The sequence below is a fragment of the Microtus oregoni genome, unplaced genomic scaffold, assembly GCF_018167655.1.
Source record: "Microtus oregoni isolate MIOR12 unplaced genomic scaffold, Mior012 000035F_ref0000213, whole genome shotgun sequence".
In the NCBI taxonomy this organism is placed as follows: Eukaryota; Metazoa; Chordata; class Mammalia; order Rodentia; family Cricetidae; genus Microtus; species Microtus oregoni.
Window position 1 is genome coordinate 14,041,642 of NW_024543094.1, and position 24,132 is coordinate 14,065,773.

At 41.8% G+C, this 24,132-nt stretch overlaps 1 protein-coding gene across 4 annotated transcripts in view; it reads right to left on the minus strand.

Moving 5' to 3' along the window:
- Prkcq (protein kinase C theta) overlaps positions 1-24,132 on the minus strand; it is a 131,171-nt gene that overhangs the window by 65,641 nt on the left and 41,398 nt on the right. For 2 of the 4 annotated variants that reach the window (XM_041630709.1, XM_041630710.1), the window contains exons 2-4: positions 13,983-14,109; positions 9,532-9,731; positions 4,234-4,294 (exon numbers count right to left, since the gene is read on the minus strand). In XM_041630709.1, coding sequence (XP_041486643.1) covers positions 4,234-4,294; positions 9,532-9,731; positions 13,983-14,100 — 379 coding nt within the window. In that variant the 5' untranslated portion in view covers positions 14,101-14,109. Of the gene's footprint in view, positions 1-4,233; positions 4,295-9,531; positions 9,732-13,982; positions 14,110-14,328; positions 14,388-17,037; positions 17,090-24,132 lie in introns of those variants that run through there. The other 2 variants (XM_041630708.1, XM_041630711.1) reach the window with 2 other exon arrangements.

Genomic DNA, 24,132 nt, shown 5'->3' on the forward strand with positions numbered 1-24,132 from the left:
AACACCCAAAGGAGCAATGAAGAAAGAATGACTAACATATATGAACTGTATCTTCAAGAGCTGCCAGTGAGGGCTGGGATATATCTCAGTGGGTAGAGTGCTTGTCTCTCAAGCCTAAAGATCTAGCTTATATTCTCACTGTACATAATACCAGTAGAGTGATGCATGCCTCTGGTCCTGTCCTAGCACTCGGGAGGTGGAGGCAGGAAGATGAGGAGTTGAAGGTCATCTTCAAGTATATATCAAGTCAGTCACGCCATCTGACATTGTGTCTTAAGAAAAGAAAAAAAAAATGAATAGAACAGAAATGTCACAGCAGGGAAAGAGAAAAGAAATACCCAGAAAGGCAAAAGGTTAATATATGTATTTTTCAAGCTAGGAAAAGAACGCTTAATATAGGACCTCTCAGCAATGAGGAGGAAACCACAGAGAATAGGGAAAGTTGACATTAGAGAGGAAGTGTATTGATGGCGCAGAGCTGCCAGGGATGAAGCGTGAGGTCAACAAAGAGAGGGACTGTCTCTGAGACAGAGGAACAGGAAGAGAAAACAGCTGCATCCTAAAGCACACAGACAGAGGTGAAGTTGCCATCAGTTACCCTGGGCCAAGGCCAACCTTCAGGGTGAAAACAAGGGTTAGATACCCCAAGAAAACAAGAGTTACGAGCTTGTTAGAAGGTAAATAGGCCTTTGAAAGAACTAGTATCTAGGAACCAAAAGAAATTGAAAGCTACTGAATGGGGAACCCAACCAAACCATCTAATTATCATGTATTTCTGCTTATATTGCCTAAATTATAATCCAGTCATAAAGTTAAATGCGTAAGAGGTGGTTCAACAAATGCTGCCCCGGGGCTCGTACTGGAATAATGGAAAGATACACACCTCTGCCCCTGCCCAGCTAAACCCCATTAGCTTGTGAAAAATCTAAACTCACTTGAAAGGAGAGAACATGCACAGAGAATGTTGATGAAGGGGTTCTCCATTGGAAAACAACTGCCTCTGCAAGTGTCTTATCAGTTTGGGTTGCAAAAGGTGTGCAGAGACCATAAAAGCTGGAGTAGAAGGAGCCAGATCACATTTCAAATGATAATATTTGTCAGTATCATTGACGTGATGCTGCGTTTGTAGGCACGCAAGAACTATGGGATCATGGAAGATTACTCCAAGGTTCCAGAAAGACCCCAAGGCCTGACAATCAGTGACCAGGTTGGATTCCCTACAAGGAAGCCCCGAGAGCTCATTTGATGAAGCATTGATGATGAATCCTAAGTTGAAACAGAGAGTCCAGGATGTTGGAAATACCAGGATTATGGGATGTCCGCTAAGGAATGCAACAGGCACAGAATAGAATCAGACCAAGACAGATCACATGTGCAGGCAACAGAATGGGAAGGGCTATTTGAGCCCAGATGCTGCTACTTAAAGCCTTAGATGCCAAATATGGAGCTACATGGAAAAATAATTTGTTATTTCTCTTGCTGAGTTTAAGTTTTGTTATTTCTTTGCTATGCCGCTAAATCTCTTTTAGGAAGAGAATGTTTTCTCTATGTAATTGTAAATATTGTAAGTATATAAGTTGCCTTTTGATTTTACAGGGGTTCATAATTAAGAGATTGCTTTGATTCTCAGGAGAGATTTTGGACTTTGGGATTTTTGAACTGCCTTAGAACTATTAAGACTGAGGGGCTCTTGGAGATGAACTAAGTGCATTAAGAGATGGCTATGGGCATTTGGGAAGTCAGGAGCAATGTTCTGGATTAAAGGGATGTTTAGGGTCTTAAGTGGATGGGGGTGAACTTGTTCTAGTTAGTCTTCCCTGGCAATGTGGCTAGATTTGGAGTCATCTAAGAGGCACACCTCTGAGAATGCCCGTGAAGGTGTTTCTGGAGAGCTTTTGCAGAGAAGGGAAGATGGACCACACCATCTCATAGCCTGGGCTCCCAGATGAATGAAAAGAGAAAAAAAATAAGTAGCAAGATGAGCACCAGCATCAAATGGAACACTCGCATTCATCTCTCTGCTTCCTGGCCCAAGGCACGGAGTGATCACCTGTCTGTGTGACAATGCCACACTCTGAAAATACCTCTTACTTTGTAAGAGAATGGAACTTCTGCTGGCCCTCACAGCCAGAGTTAACACACCATGAGGTCACTGAAGACTGCTGTCCTACTGTGCACACAGCCTCTTTGTTTAAACTGCCTTTCAAAGAATAAGCAACAATCAAACTTACCTGCCTCGGATTTCCCACACTATCAACTTTTAGAACCTAATCTAAAGCATAGTTACAATTAAAAGTTACATACTCTTCTTGCCCCAGAACAATATATGTGTATCAGCGCATTGGCTGAAAGCAGCAAATAAAGAAGTGGAAAGCAAATTCCTAAAATCCACCATAAAAGTTGAAAACAACCATTAATGGGTATTGGTTGATAAATAATGATGTTTGCTGTCTGCGCTAGCTGGGATCAGTTGCAGTCAGTGATTTAATCTTCTCTAAAACTGTTGAAGATTTCTGTAAAGTATCCCATTCCTTCCCCATGTGATGATTTCTATGCTGCTCATTAAAGACATAAAGAGGCCTGTTGTTAGAGACAGACAGCACACCACCCAGGCAGGTACCATTCATACATACAGACACGTAAGGCACGTACAGACACAAACAAACACAATGCATACCACACACATGGTCACAGACAGACACACATGGACAGACACAGGGACATATGCACAAGACAGCCTTCAGGTAGGCACAGATTAAGATGGAAGGCGCAGGAAGCATGAAGTATAGAATTCAAATCTGGACCTGCTCTTAATGAAACAACTCCAAGGGGAAGTGCTTTATCTCTTTCCTTAATGGGACACTGATAAGTTATTGGTGACTTGGACTTAGTTACCAATGAGCTAGAATCTGCACAGTGTTGTGGTTTTGCTGCCACGATCCCCCTCCCCCATGGTTGACTGTATCTTTTCAATTTTGAGCCCAAACAAATTCTTCCTTAATTTTTTTTCATAACAATGATAAAAATAAAGCACACGGCTATAATCTCATTAGTAGACCTAAAAAGTCTAATAATCATGCCTCAAGATTTCCAAACACCTGGTAAGTGTGTAAGTTTTCCCTGTTTGTCTCATAATGCTATTTGAGTCTGGGCATATTAGGACTTTTATATGTTAAATAAAGCAGTGTAAATATCTGAACTAAAACTCATTTTGTGTTGCTATAATTTGAGCATCCTGAATCCTAAAGTCCAAAATCCAAAATGCTAAATATATTTTGAGCACAGATAAGATCCACAACTAGAAATTTCTTTGCCATAAAGCATTGCCTCAGGCACAAAATGATTTGAAATAGTGTATAACATTATCTTCAGGTTGGTGTGTAACACTTACATGAAATATAAAAGAATATTCTGTTCAGACTTGGATTTAAATCCCCAAATAACAAATACCCCCAATTCCCTAAATAATTCAAAATCTGAAATCTTTCTGGTCTTAAGCATTTTTGGATAAGTGATACTGAACCTGAAGTAAGAATAATTTACTAAACATAGTTTATTGTTATTCAGCTCACATGCTTATTGTGTGGCCTAGGATTTTATCAAGAGTAGCACTTAATTCAGAGACAGCACTGCCTGACTGTCCCGGGGCCCAGTGTATCCACAGTGCTTCTAAGCTTACCTTCTGCCATTTGGGTTTATGTGAGACACAGAACTGAAACTCTTTGGCCGTGCATTTTTTTTTTCCTTCCTTATTCCTAAGAGGATGTGAGGTGACTAACTTTAGGCCTTTGCATTTGATACTAGCTTTACAGAAGATATTTTCAGTTTCTTATTTCATATTCTAGGCCAGTGGAATGCTGGGTATAGAACACCATTTATAAATAGGCAATGTGTTTACACAAAGCAATGCAGGAGCAGCCTTTTGTATTCAGAGTAAATTCACAAACTAAAATAGAGAGACTGTGAAAGCACCAGGCTCGTGAATTTACACCATTTATAGACCAGCGCTGCGAATGTTTTATGTTTACATTTATACTACGCCCATGTGTTTATGTTTGCTCTACGTTTGTCTGGTCTGGGCAGTTGTTTTCAATTCCTGCCCGAGCACCATTGAGAATTTTAATAGAATGTTTTGCATTTCTCTTTTCTAGGATATTGCAGAAGCAAAACGAGCCTTCGCTGAACAGGCTATCCCCTCCTCACCCCCAAACAGGAAGAAGAAATGTCACTTGCCGCTCATTTCCAGAAAGTATCTTGCATTCATTAGCATTCGGCCTTGAGGTTTCAGCTCTAACTGGGAGAGAGAAGGAGAAAAAACATCGTCAGAATGGGAAGCCAGCCCTGGCTCGAGGACCTCTTAACTAGCTGCATGACTGATGGCAGATTTCCACTAGAGAGGAGATCTTGGCTCTTCTCCATGCAAGTTCATCATCACCGTGCCCGTTATTATCAGAACTGTGCAGCACCTGGGACAGTGGCTGGCCTTTTATGGAATGTCTTGGCAATTTATTTATTTTACTTGAGGTTCAAAATTGACAGAAGAAAGGAGATTCAAAAACGGAATCTGTTTTCCTGCAGGGTGTTTACCTGAAGAGCATAAGAGCTTATCCCCAGATATTAATCACGACAGAAGTATCCTGGATGCCAAGCCTTGCTCACTTGGGAAGAAGTAGGTCCTAGGGAGTAAAGATAAGTCCTGCTCTGAGGGGCTTTCTTTTGCTTACTTTGTGGGCTACAAATCTAGGTGGATCAGGGTATACTCCATGGAGAATCCTTTTTCTATTACAAGCATTTGTAAAATGACTAAAGGAAAATTTAATTAGGTGAGTCTTGAAAGGTTTATATATGTTATATACATTATATATGCATATGTGAATAGTTTTTAAATTACTAAATTATCGACATATATTTTAGAAAAAGTACATGCATGGTACTTATATATTCTATATATATTATTATAATTATTCGAGTACTATATGTACATATACAACTTACGGACAGTATCATACAGAAGAAAGAAGAGCAAAGTGGCATTTTAAGACTTATTCAGAATACCGTGCAATGTAGCATACACAGGAGGGAAATAGATATATCTTTATCTACGTAAATATTTATATACACCTGTGTTTGAATATATGTATGCATGTATATAAACACCTATACATATATGATTCACGTAAAACCATCATACTATGCCATTAGTGGAATAAATAGATTAAGACATGACTTTAAAGTGACTCATTATTGATCATCATAGCAGCGGTTGCCTGTACTAAAGGAGAGACAGCAGGAACTGTTCTGTTGAACCCAGAGTTAAATTTCAAAGCATTGAGGGACCATTTCTCACCAAGTCTTCAATGAACTCTGAAAGACCGACAACTGGCGGTACTCCTGCCATCAGAGTTCTGTGGTGCAATAAAGCTATGTTTTTGGAATAGCTATAAACACTCATGCAAACTTAAACTGATTAATGTAAAGACAAGTGCTTTAGGCCATAAGAATTAACACCATCATTTTCTAATCTCTGGTATAGTAAAAAATGGAGGCAAAAACAGAACAAGGAGGGGGAATTTGAGATCCATTTTCAAAGGAAACTGTGAAACTTGGTTACCACGGAATTATCAACATTCAGAAAGCACTGGTCATGGAGGAAATTAAGTCAGCAAGCCATTGGAAAGTCATGTTTTATAAAGCCCTGGGGAGTGACTGGGAAAAACCTTGCAGATACTCACAACCATGGGAAACACAAAGGAAGCACCAATGTGTCATTTATAGCCAAGATGGGTATGAATGACAATTTTGAGAAAATCTTTTATGCTGTTGTTGTTAAATAAAAAAAATCAGTTTTAAAACAGCTGATAACCTCAGAAGAAAGATAAAACATAAATTCAAAATAGTCTAGGAGCTCTTGAAATGAAAGTAAACCAAGAAATAACCCAAAAAAATAATGCTTAAAAATACAGAAAGCACGCAACTTGGCTATATGAGGATGTGAATGCTGCTATGTACTGACGTCCAACGGTCCTAGGCTGCAGATGAAGTCTCACAAGTGCACACTTGTGTCTAGTGCATGCCTGCAATCCTGACACTTGGGAGATTGAGGCAGGAGGACTGCTGGTAGTTCAAGGCTGGCCTGGACTACATAACATGATTCTGTTTGAACAAAACAAAATGGAAGAGGAGGAAGAGGAGAGAAATTGCCAAAACTCAGGGAGTGAAATTAAAGGCAACTTCAAAAAGATAGAAATAGAAAGGGAAACTGCTAGTGAATGAAGTCTGTACTTTATTACAGAAGGACAAAAAAATCTGATTATCTGTTCCTTCATTGAGAAGAAATCATAGTAAGTTATCATAAAAATTAGAGAGGGGTCTAATTTCAACAAAATAAATTAGGTGGAAAGTAGAAAATCATGGAAACAGGCAGGCACGGGAAAGTGGGGAGGGGGTTCTATAACTTATCTCTTCTGTCTCCTGTGTTTCAGACCCAGCCAGAAGCCCACATCTCCATTAGCTTGAACTGTATAAACTCCTTCACACCAAACCCAACATCTGCAACACCTGCCAGCTCTTTAACCTTTCCTGTTTGTCTAAGCAGCCAGTCTATAGGAGTTGGAATTGCCACAATCTTCTCCCCAAGTGGAGTGAAAGGGTGTACTGTTGAATGACATTGCCTAAACATATGTCATCTTGGGCACCTTAAAAAATCTTGGCGTGTCGTTGTCCTTAAATATTAACTTAGTGACAGAAGGATGAGTTATGTATCTTTCTTAAGAAGACAAAATCAATGTGCGGTCATAAGAACATAAGAATGCCATTTCTAGGTTTCCATCATTTCCGTGTGAAAGTTGTAACTTGAAAGCTTTTAGAAGTCTTGCTAAAATCTGAATTATTAGAGCAGGTAGAGAGGTAAGGAGTTTTACTACTTTGGCATACATGACATAAACATATGGAAATATTTTTCTGGCTTTCAATCTATATAGAAGATTTTTCCGTACAAGGGAGCAACTGCCGGGGAGAAGGCCCAAGTCAGAGACCTCTGTGGGAGTGGGTCCAAGCCAGGGACATCTGCCAGAACAGGCCTGAGCCAGTGACCTCCACTGGAGTAGGCCCAAAGCAGAGACCTCAGCCACAGCAGGTACAAGGGAGTGACTGCCCAGGGAGCCAATGACCTCTACCTGAGCAGGCCTGAGTCAGCGACCTCTACCTGAGCAGGCCCAAGCAAGCAACCTCCATAGGAGTAGGCCCAAACAACCTCCGGGATTGCAGAGTGACACTCATGAGTGCCAAGCAACCTCTGGGAACATTGAGTGACCTCCGGGTGACTGCAACCATGGCCCTGACTGCACTGTGAGGAGCAACCATCTGAGCCTTGGACCCACTGGCAACTGGAAGATTGATCGCCAGAGACACAGCCCTAACTACACCAATCAGAGGAAAAGATGGGTAGACAAGATAAGAACACACTCAACACCACAAAGAGCAACACGACATCAACAAAAACTAGTGGCCCTACAACAGCAAGACTTGAACATCCAAATATAGATGATGCAGAGGAAAATGACCTAAAAAATAACTTTAGGAGAATGTTTGAGGCCCTTAAAGAGAAAATGAAAAATTCCCTCAAAGAAATGGAGGAAAAGACAAATGAAATATTGGAAGAAATCAAAAAATCTCTTAAAGAAAATCAAGAAAAAGCAATCAAACAGATGAAAGAAATGATTCAAGACTTGAAAACAAAATAGAGACAATAAAGAAAACAAAATCCAAGGAAGTTCTAGAAACGGAAAATATGAGAAAATGATCAGGAACCACAAATGCAAGCATAAACAGCAGAATAAAAGAGATGGAAGAGAGAATCTCAAGCACTGAGGGTACAATAGAGGAAATAGACTCATTGGTCAAAGAAAACATTAAATCTAACAAAAGCTTAACATAAAATATCCAGGAAATATAGGATAACATGAAAAGACCAAACTTAAGAATATTGGGGATAGAAGTCCAACTCAAAACACAGAAAATATATTCAACAAAATCATATAAAACTTTCCCAACCTAAAGAAAGATATGCATATGAAGATACAAGAAGCTTACAGAATATCAGACTTGATAAAAAAAAAAGTCCTCTCATCACATAATAATCAAAACACTAAACATACAGAATAAAGAAAGAATATTAAGAGCTGCAAAAAAAAAAGGTCAAATAACATATTAAAGCAGATTTGTCAGAATTACACCTAACTTCTCAGTGGAAACAATGAAAGCCAGAGGTCCTGGTCATGAGTCATGCAGACACTAAGAAAGACCATGGATGCCAGCCCAAACTACTATAACCAGCAAAACTTTCAGTCACCATAGATGGACAAAACAAGATATTCCATGACAGAACCAGATTTAACCAATACCTAGCCACAAACCCAGTCCTACACAAAGTATTAGAAGGAAAACTCCAACCCAAGGACATTAGCTACATCCACAAAAACACAGACAATAAATGATCTCACAGCAGCAAATCCCAAGGAAGGGAAAGAATCACACAGTAACATCACTATCAATGAAAACTAAAAAAACTAGAACTAGTAATTACTGGTCATTAATATCCCTTAATATAAATGGACTCAACTCACCTATAAAAAGATATAGGCTAACAGATTGGGTATAAAAACAGAATCCATCTTTCTTCTGCATCCAAGAAACACACCTCAACCTCAAAGACAGACATTGCCTCAGAATAAAGGGTTGGGAAAAAATTTTCCAATCAAATTGATCTGAGAAACAAGCTGGTGTAGCTATCCTAATATCTAACAAAATAGACTTCAAACTAAATTCAATCAAAAGAGACAAAGAAGGATATTTCACGTTAGTCACAGGAAAAATCCATCAAGAGGAAATCTTAATACTGAATGTCTATGTCCCAAATACAAGGGCAAAAGAAACACTACTAAAGCTTAAATTATGCCCCGGAGCAGTGGTGGTGCTCGCCTTTAATTCCAGCACTCGGGAGGCAGAGGCAGGCGGATCTCTGTGAGTTCAATGCCATCCTTGTCTACAAGAGCTAGGACAGGCTCCAAAACTACAGAGAAACCCTATCTCAACTCCCACCCAAAAAAGCTTAAGTTATACATTAAACCCCACACACTAATAGTGGGAGACTTCAACACTCCCCTCTCACCCCTGGATAAGTCTGTTGGTTCCAGGAGTACCTTAAGAGTAACAGACAAAAACTGTTATTTATAACCTGAGATCCCCCTCTCCATACAAAGAGATCTGAGGTTTTCAATACACCCTTCAGTTTATGAGTACTCATTGTAATTATCAAATTACAAGGAGTATATGATAGGCTGTCTGCTTCTCCATGACTCGTGTCCTCTTGCCTTAAGGACGACAGGGTCATTTCAAGCTACTCAACAGCCAGCATCATGGTGCATACTATCTGTGTGTGGTGGCACACCCCGCTAAACCCAGCACTTGAGAGGTGGATGGAGAAGGGTCAAAAGTTCAAGGTTTGGGTGGGTTCACAGCTCTGATATTTACCCATATTTCCGTCCTTCCGTTGTTCTTCCGGCATCTCTCCGCCAAGGAGTAGAGCTCCACGGTTGTCTCTGATATGAGGTCCACATTTTTGCCCTTCACGATGATCTGCATCACCCTTCCCTTGTTAATGTGGGCATCAAAGGTGCTGTCCCAGGGTGGGTACATGGTCGGTTTTTTCTGGATGTACATCTGCCCATTTTCTATGGAGAGAAAAATACTGTCTCTTTAATTACTCTGCTACAAACTCCAGAGAATAATTCAATTCCATTTAATAGGGGCCGCCATTTCTATTGCTGTCATGAACATAATTCTGAGACAGTCTAGGGCAGAATAAGACAGGTACATGGTTAGATGCAAGGTATCACATTGCATTTTATAAGTCCAATATGGACAGTTTAAGTAGCAACCCTCTTAGAATTACTTAAACTGGAAATTTTCCTTCCCAGTCAATGGTTTTTTCTCTTTTCACGTTGAGAGTGAACATCTGAGAAAATAACCTTTAAAACAGTCCCTTGCCACTAGGCATAGTGGTGAACACCTATAACGCCAACACATGGGAGGCTGAGATAGGAGGATGGAGGGTTCACAGCCAATTTGTGCTTTGTTGCAAGACCACGTCTCAGAAAACCACACACACACAAAGCCAAGAAATATAACCACACTCACATAGCTCCTCTCAACACACCAACCAAGAAAAGAAATCCCCAACCTACGCCTTTTAAAACCTTCCTTTCTTATAATAGCTTGGTTCTATTAATTCCCCATAAAGCTGCTGTATTTATATGAAAGGCTCAATGACATAAGTTGAACTTATAAGGAATGATCTCTTAATATTTTTTTTAAAAAGAATTTTTATTTGCCACAAACACAAGGAAACAACAGCCTTTGAAACAAATGAGTCCTTACTTCCTTCTTCTCACCCCCATATCTTTTAGATAGTGTGTCACTAGACAGCCCAGGTTGGTCTCAAATTCACTGTGTAGCCCATGTTGGCCTTGAGTTCTCTATCTTCCCACATTAGCCTCTCAAGTGCTGTGATCACAAGCCCATGCCTCTTCTCTAATTTTGAAGATATAGCTTACAGTACCGATGCTCCCTAAGCAAAGGCTGGCAAGGGCTGAAAAGGGACCAGCAAAGCCAACAGCAGACTCGCATGTGCAGATGGGCAGGAAAGTGAAGGACCTGGTCACAGGAACAAGAGCTATGACCGGGTTGAGTTCTTTACAAGAATCTTCCCAGAAGCTCCTTGGCAGGGGCAAGAGTTTACAAATGGAATTAAGTCATTTTGTTGCATCTACCCACAAGAGATCTTCTCTAGTTTATAGTCTTTGATCATTTCAATAGCAGAGGACTGCAGAAGTATTTGACTGCTTCTTCTGAGAATAAGCCTAGTAAATGTCATATTTAGCAATTCAGAGACATTGGTGGTGCAAAAGAAAAATCTGCTTGGAGTAGGAATGTGAAGTCATTTTGACATTCTTTTACAACACAGGAGGCTAAATAGAGTGGGCGTTTAGCAGTAATTTCAAGCTTTAGGGAAACATGGCCAGTAGAGGTATAGACTGTGACACTGTGAAGGATTGAATAGGAAGGAGGTGATTAAAATGTTAATGTACATTTTCATTAAGTCTTTGAGACACTCATACAAAAATACAATGTATTACGATATGATAGTTTCCACCTTTGTAATTCCTCCCAGATTCACCTCTGATCCACCCTCCACACCCCATTTCCTCCCAACACAGTTTCCTCAATACTGACTCTCTTTCTTTTCCTCCTCCTTCTCCTCTTTTTTTCCTTCTTCTTCCTCCTTCTTCTCTTTCTCCTCCTCCTCCTCCTCCTTTATCCTCCAGCAAGTTCAATTTTCTGTATTCTCCATATACATTGGTGTAGAGACAACTAATGGGGCCTGGCCAACATACCAGGAGTTACACCTTTAAAGAAACCTGACTCACTCTACCTCAGAAACCACCAACTGGCAATAGCTCTCCTGTTTGGGGTTGGGAACTCATGAGTTTCCGTAAAAGGAGGGGGAGATTTTTATGGTTAGGTTAAAAAAGAATGATAGATTGGGTTCTTTGAAAATCAACAATGATATTATTTATCATATCCTCTAAGCTTCCCTATTAAATTATTCCTTTTCACTATATACATTCTTCATGTTCAGAGAAGGGCAGGCATCCAGGAGTCAGGCACTAGGTTAAGAATGACCCAAAACATAGACCAGAACTCAGAATCTTGTTGTTGTAGTTTCATCTCTGTTGCTGTGATAAAACACCCTGACAGAAAGCAACTTAGGGAAGAAAGATCTTATTTGGGTTAAATCCCAGGCTACAGTCTATCACTAAGAGGGAACTCAAGCAGCTAGTCGTAGCACAATGATCAAGAGCAAGAGAAATACATTCTTGCAAGCCTACTTGTTTGATCGCCTGTTTCTGACTAGCTTTCTCCTGTTTGTGGACCTCTTCCTAGGGAATGGTGCCCCTCAAATGGACTGGGTGTTCCTATATCAATTAACAGTCAAGATAATTCCTCAAAGACTGCACACAGGTCAACATAATCTAGGTAATTCCTCACTAAGGTGCTCTTCCCAGGTGATTCTAGACTGTCAAATTGACAGGTAAAATTAACCAGCATGCCTGTCTATGTGTGTCCAGCAAGGGCTGATGTTTCCAAAGGGTCCCAGGCTGACAGCACTGTTTCCTGTGTGCTCCCGTTCCCCTGACTCATCGTGAAAAATGCAACCTTACACCCTAAATATGGCAAGCTGTTTAAATTCTGGGAAAGGAATCTTAGTTAGGTAATATCTAGAGCGATTTCTTTTCAGAACGTAACCTGAACAAAACTAAAAAATAAATATCCAAATCCCACTGACTAAGCTGTTGGAAAAACAGTTTTGTTTCATTTTTTTTTTTTTCTGACAGGGTCTCTTGGTCCATATGGCTGAGATCAAGTTCAAAAGCAGGCCCAAAGAATAGGAAAGGGAAAAAAAGAAAAGACAAGAAAAAAAAAGAAAGATTGGCAGGAGGCAAATGTCAGTGAGACCTGAGGCTGGAAAGAGGGCCAGATCCACAAGAGCCATTAAGTCAAAAGCAGCTTTGAAAAGACTCAGCCATTTTACACTTCAAAGATGTCTGTGACATTTGCAAGAGTTTAGGTGGAAGCAAGCGGCATTTTCAGTTTTAAGACAGTGGAGGAGTCTGGGTGGAAGAGAAATGAAGAGTACCCAGACAGTCTCCTAGGCTTTGATGCACTAGTGGGAGGAAGGGAGCATGAAGGGAGGTGGGGGTGGAGGACACAGCATGATAAAATTTGGAATCCCAGAACTCGGCATTTTCAGCCTCTAGTGAGAGGCTCTCAATGCATGCCTCAGTTTCTTCTCGTATCCACAGATGTTCCCAGCCTCTGGAAGAGACAATTTTAGGGCCACTCCATTGAGAATAATGTTTGCTTCTCTGCCCCTTTCCCCTCTTGCCTTGCTTTATCTTCTCAGCCCCCATTGCTAGTCATCACACCTCAACTGCTGATCACCTGCCTTCCTCTGTGAGATTGCAAAGTCTGAAGGAAGAGTCCTCTTTGTAGACACTGTGTGTTTTTCTGTCTGCTCTATCCCCGGTGTTCTCACAGTGACTCTCCATCAGTGTGTGTGTGTGTGTGTGTGTGTGTGTGTGTGTGTAACTGAATTGAAATACATCCTAAACAACTATCCTTCTGCATGCAGGAATACAAAACAAGGCAGGAAGGCTGGGAAGGTCTGGGGATAAATAGCTTCCTTCCTTTCCTTTGGAAGAGACTTAAGAATACTGAAATGAAGAGGTTTGGATCAAGTGGGAACCAGAGGGCATAATCACCAAGGGATTCTTTACCCAATGGGATTGTTTTGACAGAGCTGTCTAAACTCACAAAATCAATCTTAGGGACATGACTCCAATTTCCTCCTCCTCATGTATTGCCTGTATATAGTCACAGTTAATAAAACAGAAATATTCTTTTATTTATGTAGAATTCTAGCTGACTCCTTCCTAACTTTCTCAGAGAAGGCACTGACACAACAGTCTTTAGAGTTAATCCCAAGATCTAGGATTAGACAGGCTTTATCTGTCGTCATTGAAAACAAGGAGTTGTTAGCACAGGCAATATATAATCTACTCCACTTTACTAGATTTTTTTCTCTACTAGCCCCTTGTCTAATTTCCCCAACTTGATACTTTCCTTATCTCTATTTATGTGGGAAAAATGATACAGCAAAATAGATCTGGTCAGAATCCATCACTAAACCTGGGTCCTTAAGAAAGTCTTTAGTCTTTGCTGGGTACCAGCATCCTAAACTGTGAAAGTCAGTTCCATCAGATGTCCTGGAAGGACAAGGAAGGTCTTGTCTCCCACAGGCTTGTCTAGCCTAGCCACCACATCCTCTTCTCCCTCCCCCACCCTGACCCCAATTAACTTACCTGATTCCACATACTCTTTGACAAGCACAGCGCAGTAGGGGTTCACGGCCTCACCCTGACAAGACTGGCAGGTACCACAATCAAAGTTGGATAAACCAATTCGAAGAAATGGTGACATGGTTGTTCCCTAGAAAAGTGACAGAAGACAAAGGCTGTATTTACAGGTCCCTGAGACGAATTATTTTTAGTATTCCATCCCCACTTAGTGTCTTATCGCGGATAGCCAGCACTCCCAATGGGCCTGGTATCCATCTGAACGAATGCGTTTATTTCCTCCTCTGAGAAGCACATTGCTGGATCTTTAACTGCAAAGGCTTTGGAGGTCTTTGGAAAGCCTGTGGCTAACCTCAATAGTGAGAAATAAGGGTTCATTCTGCTCAGTCACGGTTGATAGCTGCACAGCAAGGCAAACATTTTCCAACTTTTTCTTTCTTCAAGTAGGTGCCCAAAGCACAGAAAGCAGAAAATGAGTTTGTGAAGACCGAGCCTATTTTAGTCACGCCAGTAAATATGACACCACAACATTCTTACGTAGTCTATTTCTGTGTGTCATGGAATTGGCTCTCAGCAGTTAGCAGCTGATCCGTATTTACTCTGGATATTTTCAATATGGTTTGCTCTTGTCAGAGACAAACACATGCTCATACAGACACAAGCAATTAAACTACTAAATGTTATGAACCACTTTAAAAACCTCCAAGCCATTGATCATTTTCTAGTTGTGCCTCACCCTAAAGGCAAAGGACCTCATAAAGGCCAGAGTTCCTAATATGTTTCCTCAGAGCTTTACATGGAAATCACTACAGTGTTGGCTATAGGTTTTAAGAGTTGGTGTAATTCTTTTTTCAAATTTTATTTTAAAAGATGTATGGTTTTATTTACTTGTGCATCTGTGTGTATGTATGAACGCATGCACATAGCCAAGGAAGCCAGAAGTCATTCCCGACCACCGGAGTTGGAGATACAGGCAGCTATGAGCCATCCCTGTGTGATGCTGGGAGCCATCCTGTGTGATGCTGGGAACCCACCTCTGGTCCTCCGCAAGAGCAGCGTATGCTCTTTACGGCTGCGCCATTTCATTGACACCCTAAGCCTGCATCTTCACCTGCAGCTAGCTCCATTTTGGCTTGCTCTGCCACTTTCCTCAACTAAATACCTTTTCCTTTATGTTTCCCTACATGTATATATGTGTGTGAGCGATGAGCATATATATGTGTGTGTGTGGGGGGTACATGTTCTTGTGTGAGCGTGTGCATGTGGCGGCCTAGAGTTGACATGGGGTGTCTTTCTTGATCACTGGCCACTTTATTTGTTGATGGAGGGTCTCTGGCTCAACCCCGAGCTCGTGAATTCCTACAGTTCTAGCTAACTGGCTTGTCCCAGGATCCCTGCCCCTGCATCTTGAGTGTTAGGATTGCAGGCTATTTCCATGCTTGCCTAGCATCCATGCAGGTGCTGGCGATTTGAGCTCCTGTCTTTGCACTTGTCAGGCAAGTGCTTGATCTATTGAGCCTGTCTCCCCAGCTCTCCCTTTTCTTTTCCCACCTGCTTCTTAAATTCCCGTAGGTCTGAAGCGAACATATAGTGTCAGTAACAAAGCAGCATCCTTGCTTCCACACTTCATGCTCTTGCTCATAGTAAAGGTAAGAAAGTGATTTTGACTTGAGTCTGGAGGGATCCTTGACTCCTCGAGCCCAAGTTACTACCACGCCGACATTTGGTGATTCGTCATAGGCTATTTCTAGGTTAGGCTCCTAACTGGGCAGCAGCAGCTTAACCTGAATCTGTCTTAGGAATAGATGGGAATCTCTAGGTTTGCCAGGGCTCATGTTACCCAGTGGAGGGAAACTCAGTGAAACTTTCTTCTCCTGGAGGTCTAATATAAGTGATGCAGATTTGGGTGTGTTTCCCCAGAATTCTACATCCTTACCCAGAGTATTTTGACAGTTTACTCAATGCTAGTGTCTGTTTTCCAAACTAGTGAAGGGTTCCCTTTCCAAAGGTCTGGCCACAGTGACATGACAAGACACACATGTTGACATCTAGAAAATAGAACAGGCATCGCATGGACATTTATGTCAAGAATAAAGATCTATGATCAACACTGAAGGGATGACATTAACATAGAGAAGTTCTGTGAGCTTATTTTAGGGGCTCAGAACTCATGGAGAGAAGAGGAGAAATTTCCTTGGGTATTAAGCTAGAAAGGGGAGTGTCTTGTGTACAAACAAATGTCCATGTGGCACATGGTGTCCGAGAACTGGGGTTGCCACATTTTGTCTGGTGAATTGTAAACAATCAATTTCGCCTTTCCTCACCACCTACAACAGTCCTACACGTCACAATACGTGTGTGTGGAAGATGACAGATGCTTACTATATAGCCCCAACTGACCTGGAACTCCCTCTGCAAACCTGGTTGGCCTAGAACCTAGAGAACGTCCTGCCTCTGCCCCCAAATACTGGGGTTAAAAGCCTGTCCACTGCCCCCCATCTCATCTATAGTGGATATTCAATACATTTTTGCCAAAGAAGTTACTTCTTAAAAGTAACAGTGCACATTGTTTCTTCTTGTGCATTTCTGGTACCTGCAAAGACATCTGACGTTCAAACTGAGCTGAGCCCAGACAGCTGTGGAGGAAGTGCACCCCTAAGAAAACTTCCCAGCACCTGTCCCAGGCAGAAGACGGATGCTCTCTGGAGCTCGGCTGCTGGCGTTACATCACCCCTCTAAGCCTGTTTTCTCCTTTGAAAGCACTGCTGTTACCATTAGCACTCTCAAAGGGCTGTGAGAATTAAATGGGCAGACACATGAAAGGTGCTTAGAATGGGATTGGCACCCAGTAAACTCTCAGTTGATGTTAGTTATTAGTATTAAAACCCTGATACATTTTCTAATGGTCTGTTTCCTCTTTATTGATTTGTACCAAGTAGGGCAGGAGGAGCAGATAAACAGTCTTCTAGGGGCACATATTGGTTGAATTATGTGACCAGTGTCTGCGTTTTGCTAGCATGTCCTCATAAAACCCCACATATATCTCTCTTACACTACTTACTACCATCTGATGCAATAATCTTGCTTTAACACTCATCATGATGGGTAGCAGTCCACCCAGGCAATCTTCCACGCTTTTGCTATCGACGGTGAAAAATACTATCATTACATATACTCGAAATTTCTGAAGGATCTTCGCTCTTCTAAGCTCAACGTTTTCATGCTGGGTGGGATCAAAGTTATCTTTGGCTAATAGATTTGATGCTGTACAGATCAGATATAATTGGCAGTAGATGTGAGTCTAGGCCACAGGAAATGAAAATCCTGGTGCTTAGTTCATGAAGTTCTCTTACCTGTAAAGACATACAGTGTATCAAATGGGGTGGCAGAGTTGTAGAGAAAGTGGACAGTAAAGGAAGCTTCCCAGCAGTTGTCGTAGGCAGAAGATCGATGTTCTCATGAGCTCAATGACTGGAATGACATCATCCCCATCACCACCCCCCAGTGTGTGTGTGAGTGTGTGTGTGTGTGTGTGTGTGTGAGCGTGCGCGCTCGCAAGAAGTTGATGTTGATTGTCTTTTTCAATTACTCGTTCCCCTATTTTTTGAGATAGGATCTCTCATTGAACTGTGAGCTCAGAGAGCTCACCAATTTTGCTAATTTGGCTTGTTGAACAAGCCTCTGGAATCTTCTTCCTTAGCGTGTCTCCCCAGCACTGGAATTGCAAACACAGACACGATGCTTGGACTTGCTACCTAGGTGCTTGGGGTCTGAACTCAGGTCCTCATATTTGTATAACAAACACTTTACTGAATGAGCCAACTCCCTAGCTCTTAGCTTATTTTTTTAACTAAAAAAATGGACAATATTTCTTTGCTACACTTTGCTAAAAAAGAGTGAGAAAAATTAAAAAAAGAAACAACAACAATAACAACAAAAACTGTAGCCTAGTTAGACATGGTTGCACTTGTTGTTATTCCCAGGACTCAAAAGGCTGAGGCAGGATCTTATGTTTGAGACCAACCTGGGCTATTTAATAATGAGACCTGTTTCAAAACAACCAGACCAACCAAATCGCCAACCAACCAACCAAACAAACAAACAAACAAACAAACCAAACACGACAGCTTTCATTTGGCTCAAAATGTTCAACGTGCAGAAGAGAAGAGGCACTGTAATTAGAATTAAACTTGAGAATGAAGAAACCAAAGAATTTGACTTCCAAGTATAATTGCTTAGCAAAATATAATTGTTATAATTGACTTTGCAATGTCTCCCACAGGCTTTTATGTTGTGCTTAGACTGTGGCATTATCCTGAAGGTCACAGAGTGTTCTGAAGGTAGGGCCTGGGTGACAGAAGTTGGCCACTAGGATGGCCCTTAAGGTTATATGCATCCCAGGTTCTGACCTGTGTTCTGTTTCCTGACACACCAAGATGTGTGTCAGTAAGTCCTACTTTCATGGATGGAGCCACAAAAGCAACATTCTGATTAAATTACTCCAATGACTAAGAAAGAACTGTGAATCTTTATTGAGTAAATCATAATTCTTAGGCTAACATTTCAAAGCCTTTATGTTTTGGGCTTAACGCTTTTCTCCCACAGAGAAGCTACCTGGAACTATCTGTTTGCTGAGCACAGTCCAAGTCCATCTTTAGGGCTCTGTTTCCACTGTTCCTGTTTCCACATGGCCATCCTTCCATGTTCATGCACAATGGCCATCTTTCTAGTCTTCCATCCTTTAAGGGCCCCATTTATGTCTCAGTTCATTAAGACTTCTTTCCCTGTCTCAACTTCATTTCCTCACTCCTACAATCTTACTCATAATAAAAACTTCATGGTATGCTTGGTTCTTTTTTCTTTGCTAGCACTAGAGATTGAACTTAAAGATTCCTTAATGACTTAATCTTGTGATCTCCTCTGAGTATTTGACATTACAGGTCTACACCATTCTTTCCTGAGAGACTTAATGTATTTAATAAAATAAGGATTTGTGAATTTATATTCTGCCTTTAGATCTCATGAAGATACAGCTGTGCCTTGCCCATTTTTCTTGCTGCTTGAGTTTTTTTTTTTTTAAATCGTACAACAAATGACCTTGGGACTTAAATACCAGCCGTTTATTTATTGCTCACAATTAATTGCCATCAATTAGAGATGTGCTCAGTTGGACAGCTCACATCTTATGGCATGTGGGATGGCTCAGTGGGGACAGCTAGGCCAGCTTGGCTTCTCTCTCTATGAGGTCCCTCATCCTGCTGGAAGCATCCTGGGCTTGTCTGTATGGCAGTGGCCCTAGAAGAGGGTCAGAAGGAAGCACACTGCTGAGCCTTTCAAGGCTGGATACAGAACGCAGTCAACATAGTTCTGCATTTGACCACATATAACTGGTCAAAGAAAATTCCAGGGCAGCTTTGACTCAGGGCTGGGAATAAGTTTTTCCAATTGGAAGATTCTTAAAGAACCTTTGGATCAGTTAAACACCTCTCTATGCCTATCTTCCAATGTACTGAGCACTAAGTACTACAAACATTAGTATTGTATAGGCAAAAACTAACACTGTCAATTAGACTAGTACCCAATGTTTTCTTAGTACCCTGAATTTTTATTTTATGTTTATTCGAAGTTTTAATGTGTATGCCTTGTGAATGTTTGTACATAGGTGGTGTATGTCTGTGTGGTTTATAAGCATGTGAATATATGGGAACATGTGACTGTACACTTATTCAGAGGCCAATAGAGGACGTCCAGTGTCCTGCTTTATCTCTCTCTTGCCTTTTCCCTTGAGACAGGGTCTCTCCTTGAAGCCTGGGCCATGCTGGCAGCCAGCAATTCTGAGTGTGAAAAGGCAAGCGTGAAGATGTCCTGTACAGGAGCAGATGTAATTTAAGGTTCTGCTCCATGTGTCAAATTGACCCTGAAAGGATGATCTCTATGATGCTATTGTGTCAGCAGCCCCAAAGCTGTCTCTGTGGCTGTGGCTTTGCTGTCTTCCTGATGCACGGAGTGACTTCTCCTAGTTTTTCCTGCTAAGCTGTTGCTCAGCGAGGAAAATTGCAGCACGTAGAATAGGGAAGCAAAAGCTGGGCCTGGACCCGAGACAAAGGGCACCTTAGTGAGAAGTTGAGGCTGAAGTTCCAGGGCACAGGGTTTCACTGTCACCTAACATTTGCTAAGATACACAGGGGCACAGGGACCCTGGGATGAGTGAAACATAAAGGTTTGCAAATGTCATGTCACCGCCAACATATAAAGTCAATTCTATCGTATTCCAACTCTATATCCCAAGCAAATGTCTGAAGCTCCATGACTTTGTTCTCATATGTGCAATACTATGCATAGAGTAGACTTGTTTCCTTCCTAGGAAGGATTCTCTGAGGGATTGGGTCTGTCCATGTTCTGAAGAGTCAAAGATTTAATCCATAGAAAGTGCTTATGAGGGGCCAGTGGCAAAGTCAGCTATGATCCCGTAAGATTTTCCCAGATGTCCTTTGAAATGCTTCCTACTAAAAATATAACTCATACCATGGATCACTTCATAAGCTTAGAAAAAGCCTAAACTACTGACCAAGCAGATGAGGTGGCCCAAACATTTATTCAAAAAACATTGGCTAAATGACCCATGGGGTTGTAAAGTGCTGTGCCAGATACAAGGGTACGATAGGGACTTAACTCTAAATAAGCCTTGAGACATGAGTGTTGGCTTCTCCTCTTAGAGCGGATCAGGAAACGAAGCACTGAGAGCCTGGCCTTCACTTTCTTGCCTTCTTACCCCCTGATCAGCAGAGATCTGTGACGTGGTCTCACAGACAGGAGAAAGAGCAGACTGAGCTGTCACCACAGGGTACACCAATGGCAAAACACTTCTGTGTTTACTGCCGCCTTAACACCACACCCCACTTCCTCCTGAGGGTGGGTGACACTTTTCAGAGTAAATACAATGTTCGCTGCTATCACCACAGAGAGCGGAAATAGCTGTCCTTAGATGAACTGACGGGGTTCCACAGAATAGTACTGGGTGAAGTCTCCTCTTTGCACTAGCGTGGACAGATAATGCTGATGTGGGCCGTCTCTGTCACATAAGGATGCTGCAGGTACAGAGACATGATGGCCCAGGGAAGGGGATCAGAAGGGAAAGAAATGTGGACAGATGTGTGTGCTTGGGTCCAAGTGAATTGCCCATGTCTTATTATACTGAAATGTTCCCAATTACAAATGCACAGATTGTAAAAACTTGGTGTTAATGTTTGAAGCTTCAACTCCATGTACACTATAAAATTAGGCAGCATCCACATTTCTGGGTTAGTCTGTTCACTACTACTGACTTGGCAATTTAGGAGGAGGCCAAGATTAATATACTATACGAACCCATTACTTAACTGTGACTGTTCCAACTTAGAGGATTCTCTACTTGTTTTTCCTCTGACATCTTACGAATTGTGGGTTGGCTAATCAGTTCATCGAGGTCTAATTTCTTCTTAAACACTTTTTAGAATGACATTTAAGTTTTCTATTTGTGAATATGAGCACTACAGTATGCGTATAGAGGTCAGAAGATCGCTTGCAGGAGATGGTTTTCTTCTTATACCGTGTAGCTCATTGGACCAAATTCAAGTAGTCAGGCTTGGCAGCTCCTTTACTCACTGAGCCATCTCAGTGGCCCCCGAGGCCTAATTTAAAACATACGGAATGTGAATGGGTGTGACTGAAAGAATTAGTTTACAGTATTTTGAGCCACAAGTATAGCAGGTACCACATCCATAAAGGATGTAGCCAGAAACTAGGTAACACCTAAGATAGGTCCCTGGGGGATCCTCCAATATCAACATCACCTGACAAATATCCAGCAAGCAAACCTTCTAGCCCTCTGGACCTCCCATGTTAAAACTGTGGGCTGAAGCAAGCTGAGCTTCAGCAAAGACTCCAGATGCCTGATGCCTACTCTAGATACAGAATCTGCACTAGAGGAAACCACACCGGAGAGGCCTGCATCTTCCCATTGCTTCATTTTGCATAGCATCTAGCACAGTGCTTGTGTCTTAGGAGGTTCTAAGTCTGTGCTCCTCAATCAGCTTGTTGCTACTCCCAGTGGACATTCGCTCCAGTTTAGAGGCAGTAGACTTGGCTGTCGTAAACAGAGGGAACAGATGCTACTGGCTATAGGCAGAGGCCGTGCCTATTACTACACAACCAACAATGCTCGGGGTGGTGCTACACGTTAAATATGCCAGCATAGCTGAGGACGAGAAGCCTCCTAAATCAGTATATTCAAGCAGCAGTGGTGAGGCCATCTCCCTGGTCCATGCTCCTCATCACCGTGTCAAGTTCAGTGACTTCTGGACTCACCATGGAGGAAGGAAACACAGGGGATTAGGATAATCTGTCTTTCTCTGTTTCCCTCATTCCCATCTCATTTGTGTGCATGGAGAACATCGGGATGGACTTATAATATGTTCATAATGAACAAGTCAAAGGGTGAATCAAGTATAAGGCCAGCAACTACCCTCATTATTTTTGTTTCTCTGAGGTCATGATACTTGACAAAAGCAAGAGCTGAGTGATTCATGTTGGCTTACAGTTCCACAGTTTTAACCCATCATGGCAGGGAAGGGAGGGCAGAGCAGCTCAGTGCTTGTCAGGGAAGGCATGTGACAGAGGCCACTTACATCCTGGCAGGCCAGTACAACAGGAACCAGGGATGGGGTTTACCTTCCAACAGCTGCTCTTAAGGACCTTCTGTCAGCAACTTGCCCACGGCCTACAGGCTCCACAGCCTCCAAAGTTGCATTACCAGCTGCTCCAGTTTCATTCTGTTGCTGTGACAAATACCACAAGCTAAAGCAACTTGGGGAGGAGGAGGGTTTATTTGGCTTTCACTTCCAGGTCATAGTCCCTCATTGGGGGAAGTCAAGGGGGAAAGAAACTCAAGCAGGAGTTTGAAGTAGCCATTATGGAGGGATGCTGCTTCCTGACTTGCTCACAGACTCATGCTTTCTTAGAGAGCCAAAGATCACCAGCTCAGGGATTGTGCCATCTACAGGGTGCTGGGGCCTCCTGGTAGGCATCCATCAAAACTGTTCTCCCCATACCCACAGGCAAACTGATCTGGACTGTCCTTCGGATGAAATTCTCTTCTCAGTTGATTCTAGGCTGTGTCAAGTTGGGACACCAACTGAGGGCCCTGAAACTGGGGGACATTTCAGATTCAAACTATATGAACAGTGAATAAATCAGAATAGAGATTCCCTAATTTCTCTCCTATTTTGAAAATTAAAAGGTCCTTGGTAGCCATTTGGTCTAGATTCTCATATAACAGATAATAGAATTGGAACTCAGAGAAACCAGCACAGGATATCCATGCTATCTGTCTGCTCTGTGACAGAAGTGGGTCAGGAGCCCAGAGTCCATCATCTTCCCACTGCCTGAATCCTATTGCTCTGACATCACTTGCCCATGAAGACGATTTAATGATAGGTTTTGCTCCTGCACAGAAGTTTAGAGCTGCTTGCCCTGAAAGCCAGCCCAGTGAAAGCCTAGTTCCTTCTGTGTCTTTTCTCTGCCTTTGGGCTGTCCTGATGGAAACTGTTCAACTTTGTCCCTCTCAGCTTTGATGGGCTGAAATCTCCAGAGCCATGGGTTAAAGTAAGACCTTCCTCCTTTAAGTTGCTTACACCAGGCATTCTGCCACAGTAGAAAATGTAACTAACCCAAGTGTCACAAATAGATTTCCTAAGAAAAACAAAGACACCTAAGCTCTCATAGAAAATGGGATTTTTAAACTTTGGTCCTTCACCTCTGAATTTGATAAATACCATTCTATAATAACAAAGTATTTGAATCATAATTCTTGCTAAAACACAATCTAGCCTATGATCAATTTGCCTTTTTATATTCCTCACAGGAATAAAGCCACAATTCAGGAACATTGCTTAGATTTGTTTCATTTATTCCATCTTTATTTTATGGAGCAAGTTTACACCCGAATCGAGCAGAGAAGTGCAGAGTGTTCCCACAAGCCCCGTTCCGGTCACACACTGTTTCCCCACCACCCATATCCCTACTAGAGTGATACATTGTCTCAATTATCATCACCACATAGAAGATACAGTTTTCAATAAAGTTCATTCTTGGTGTTGCACGTCTTATGGGTTTGGAA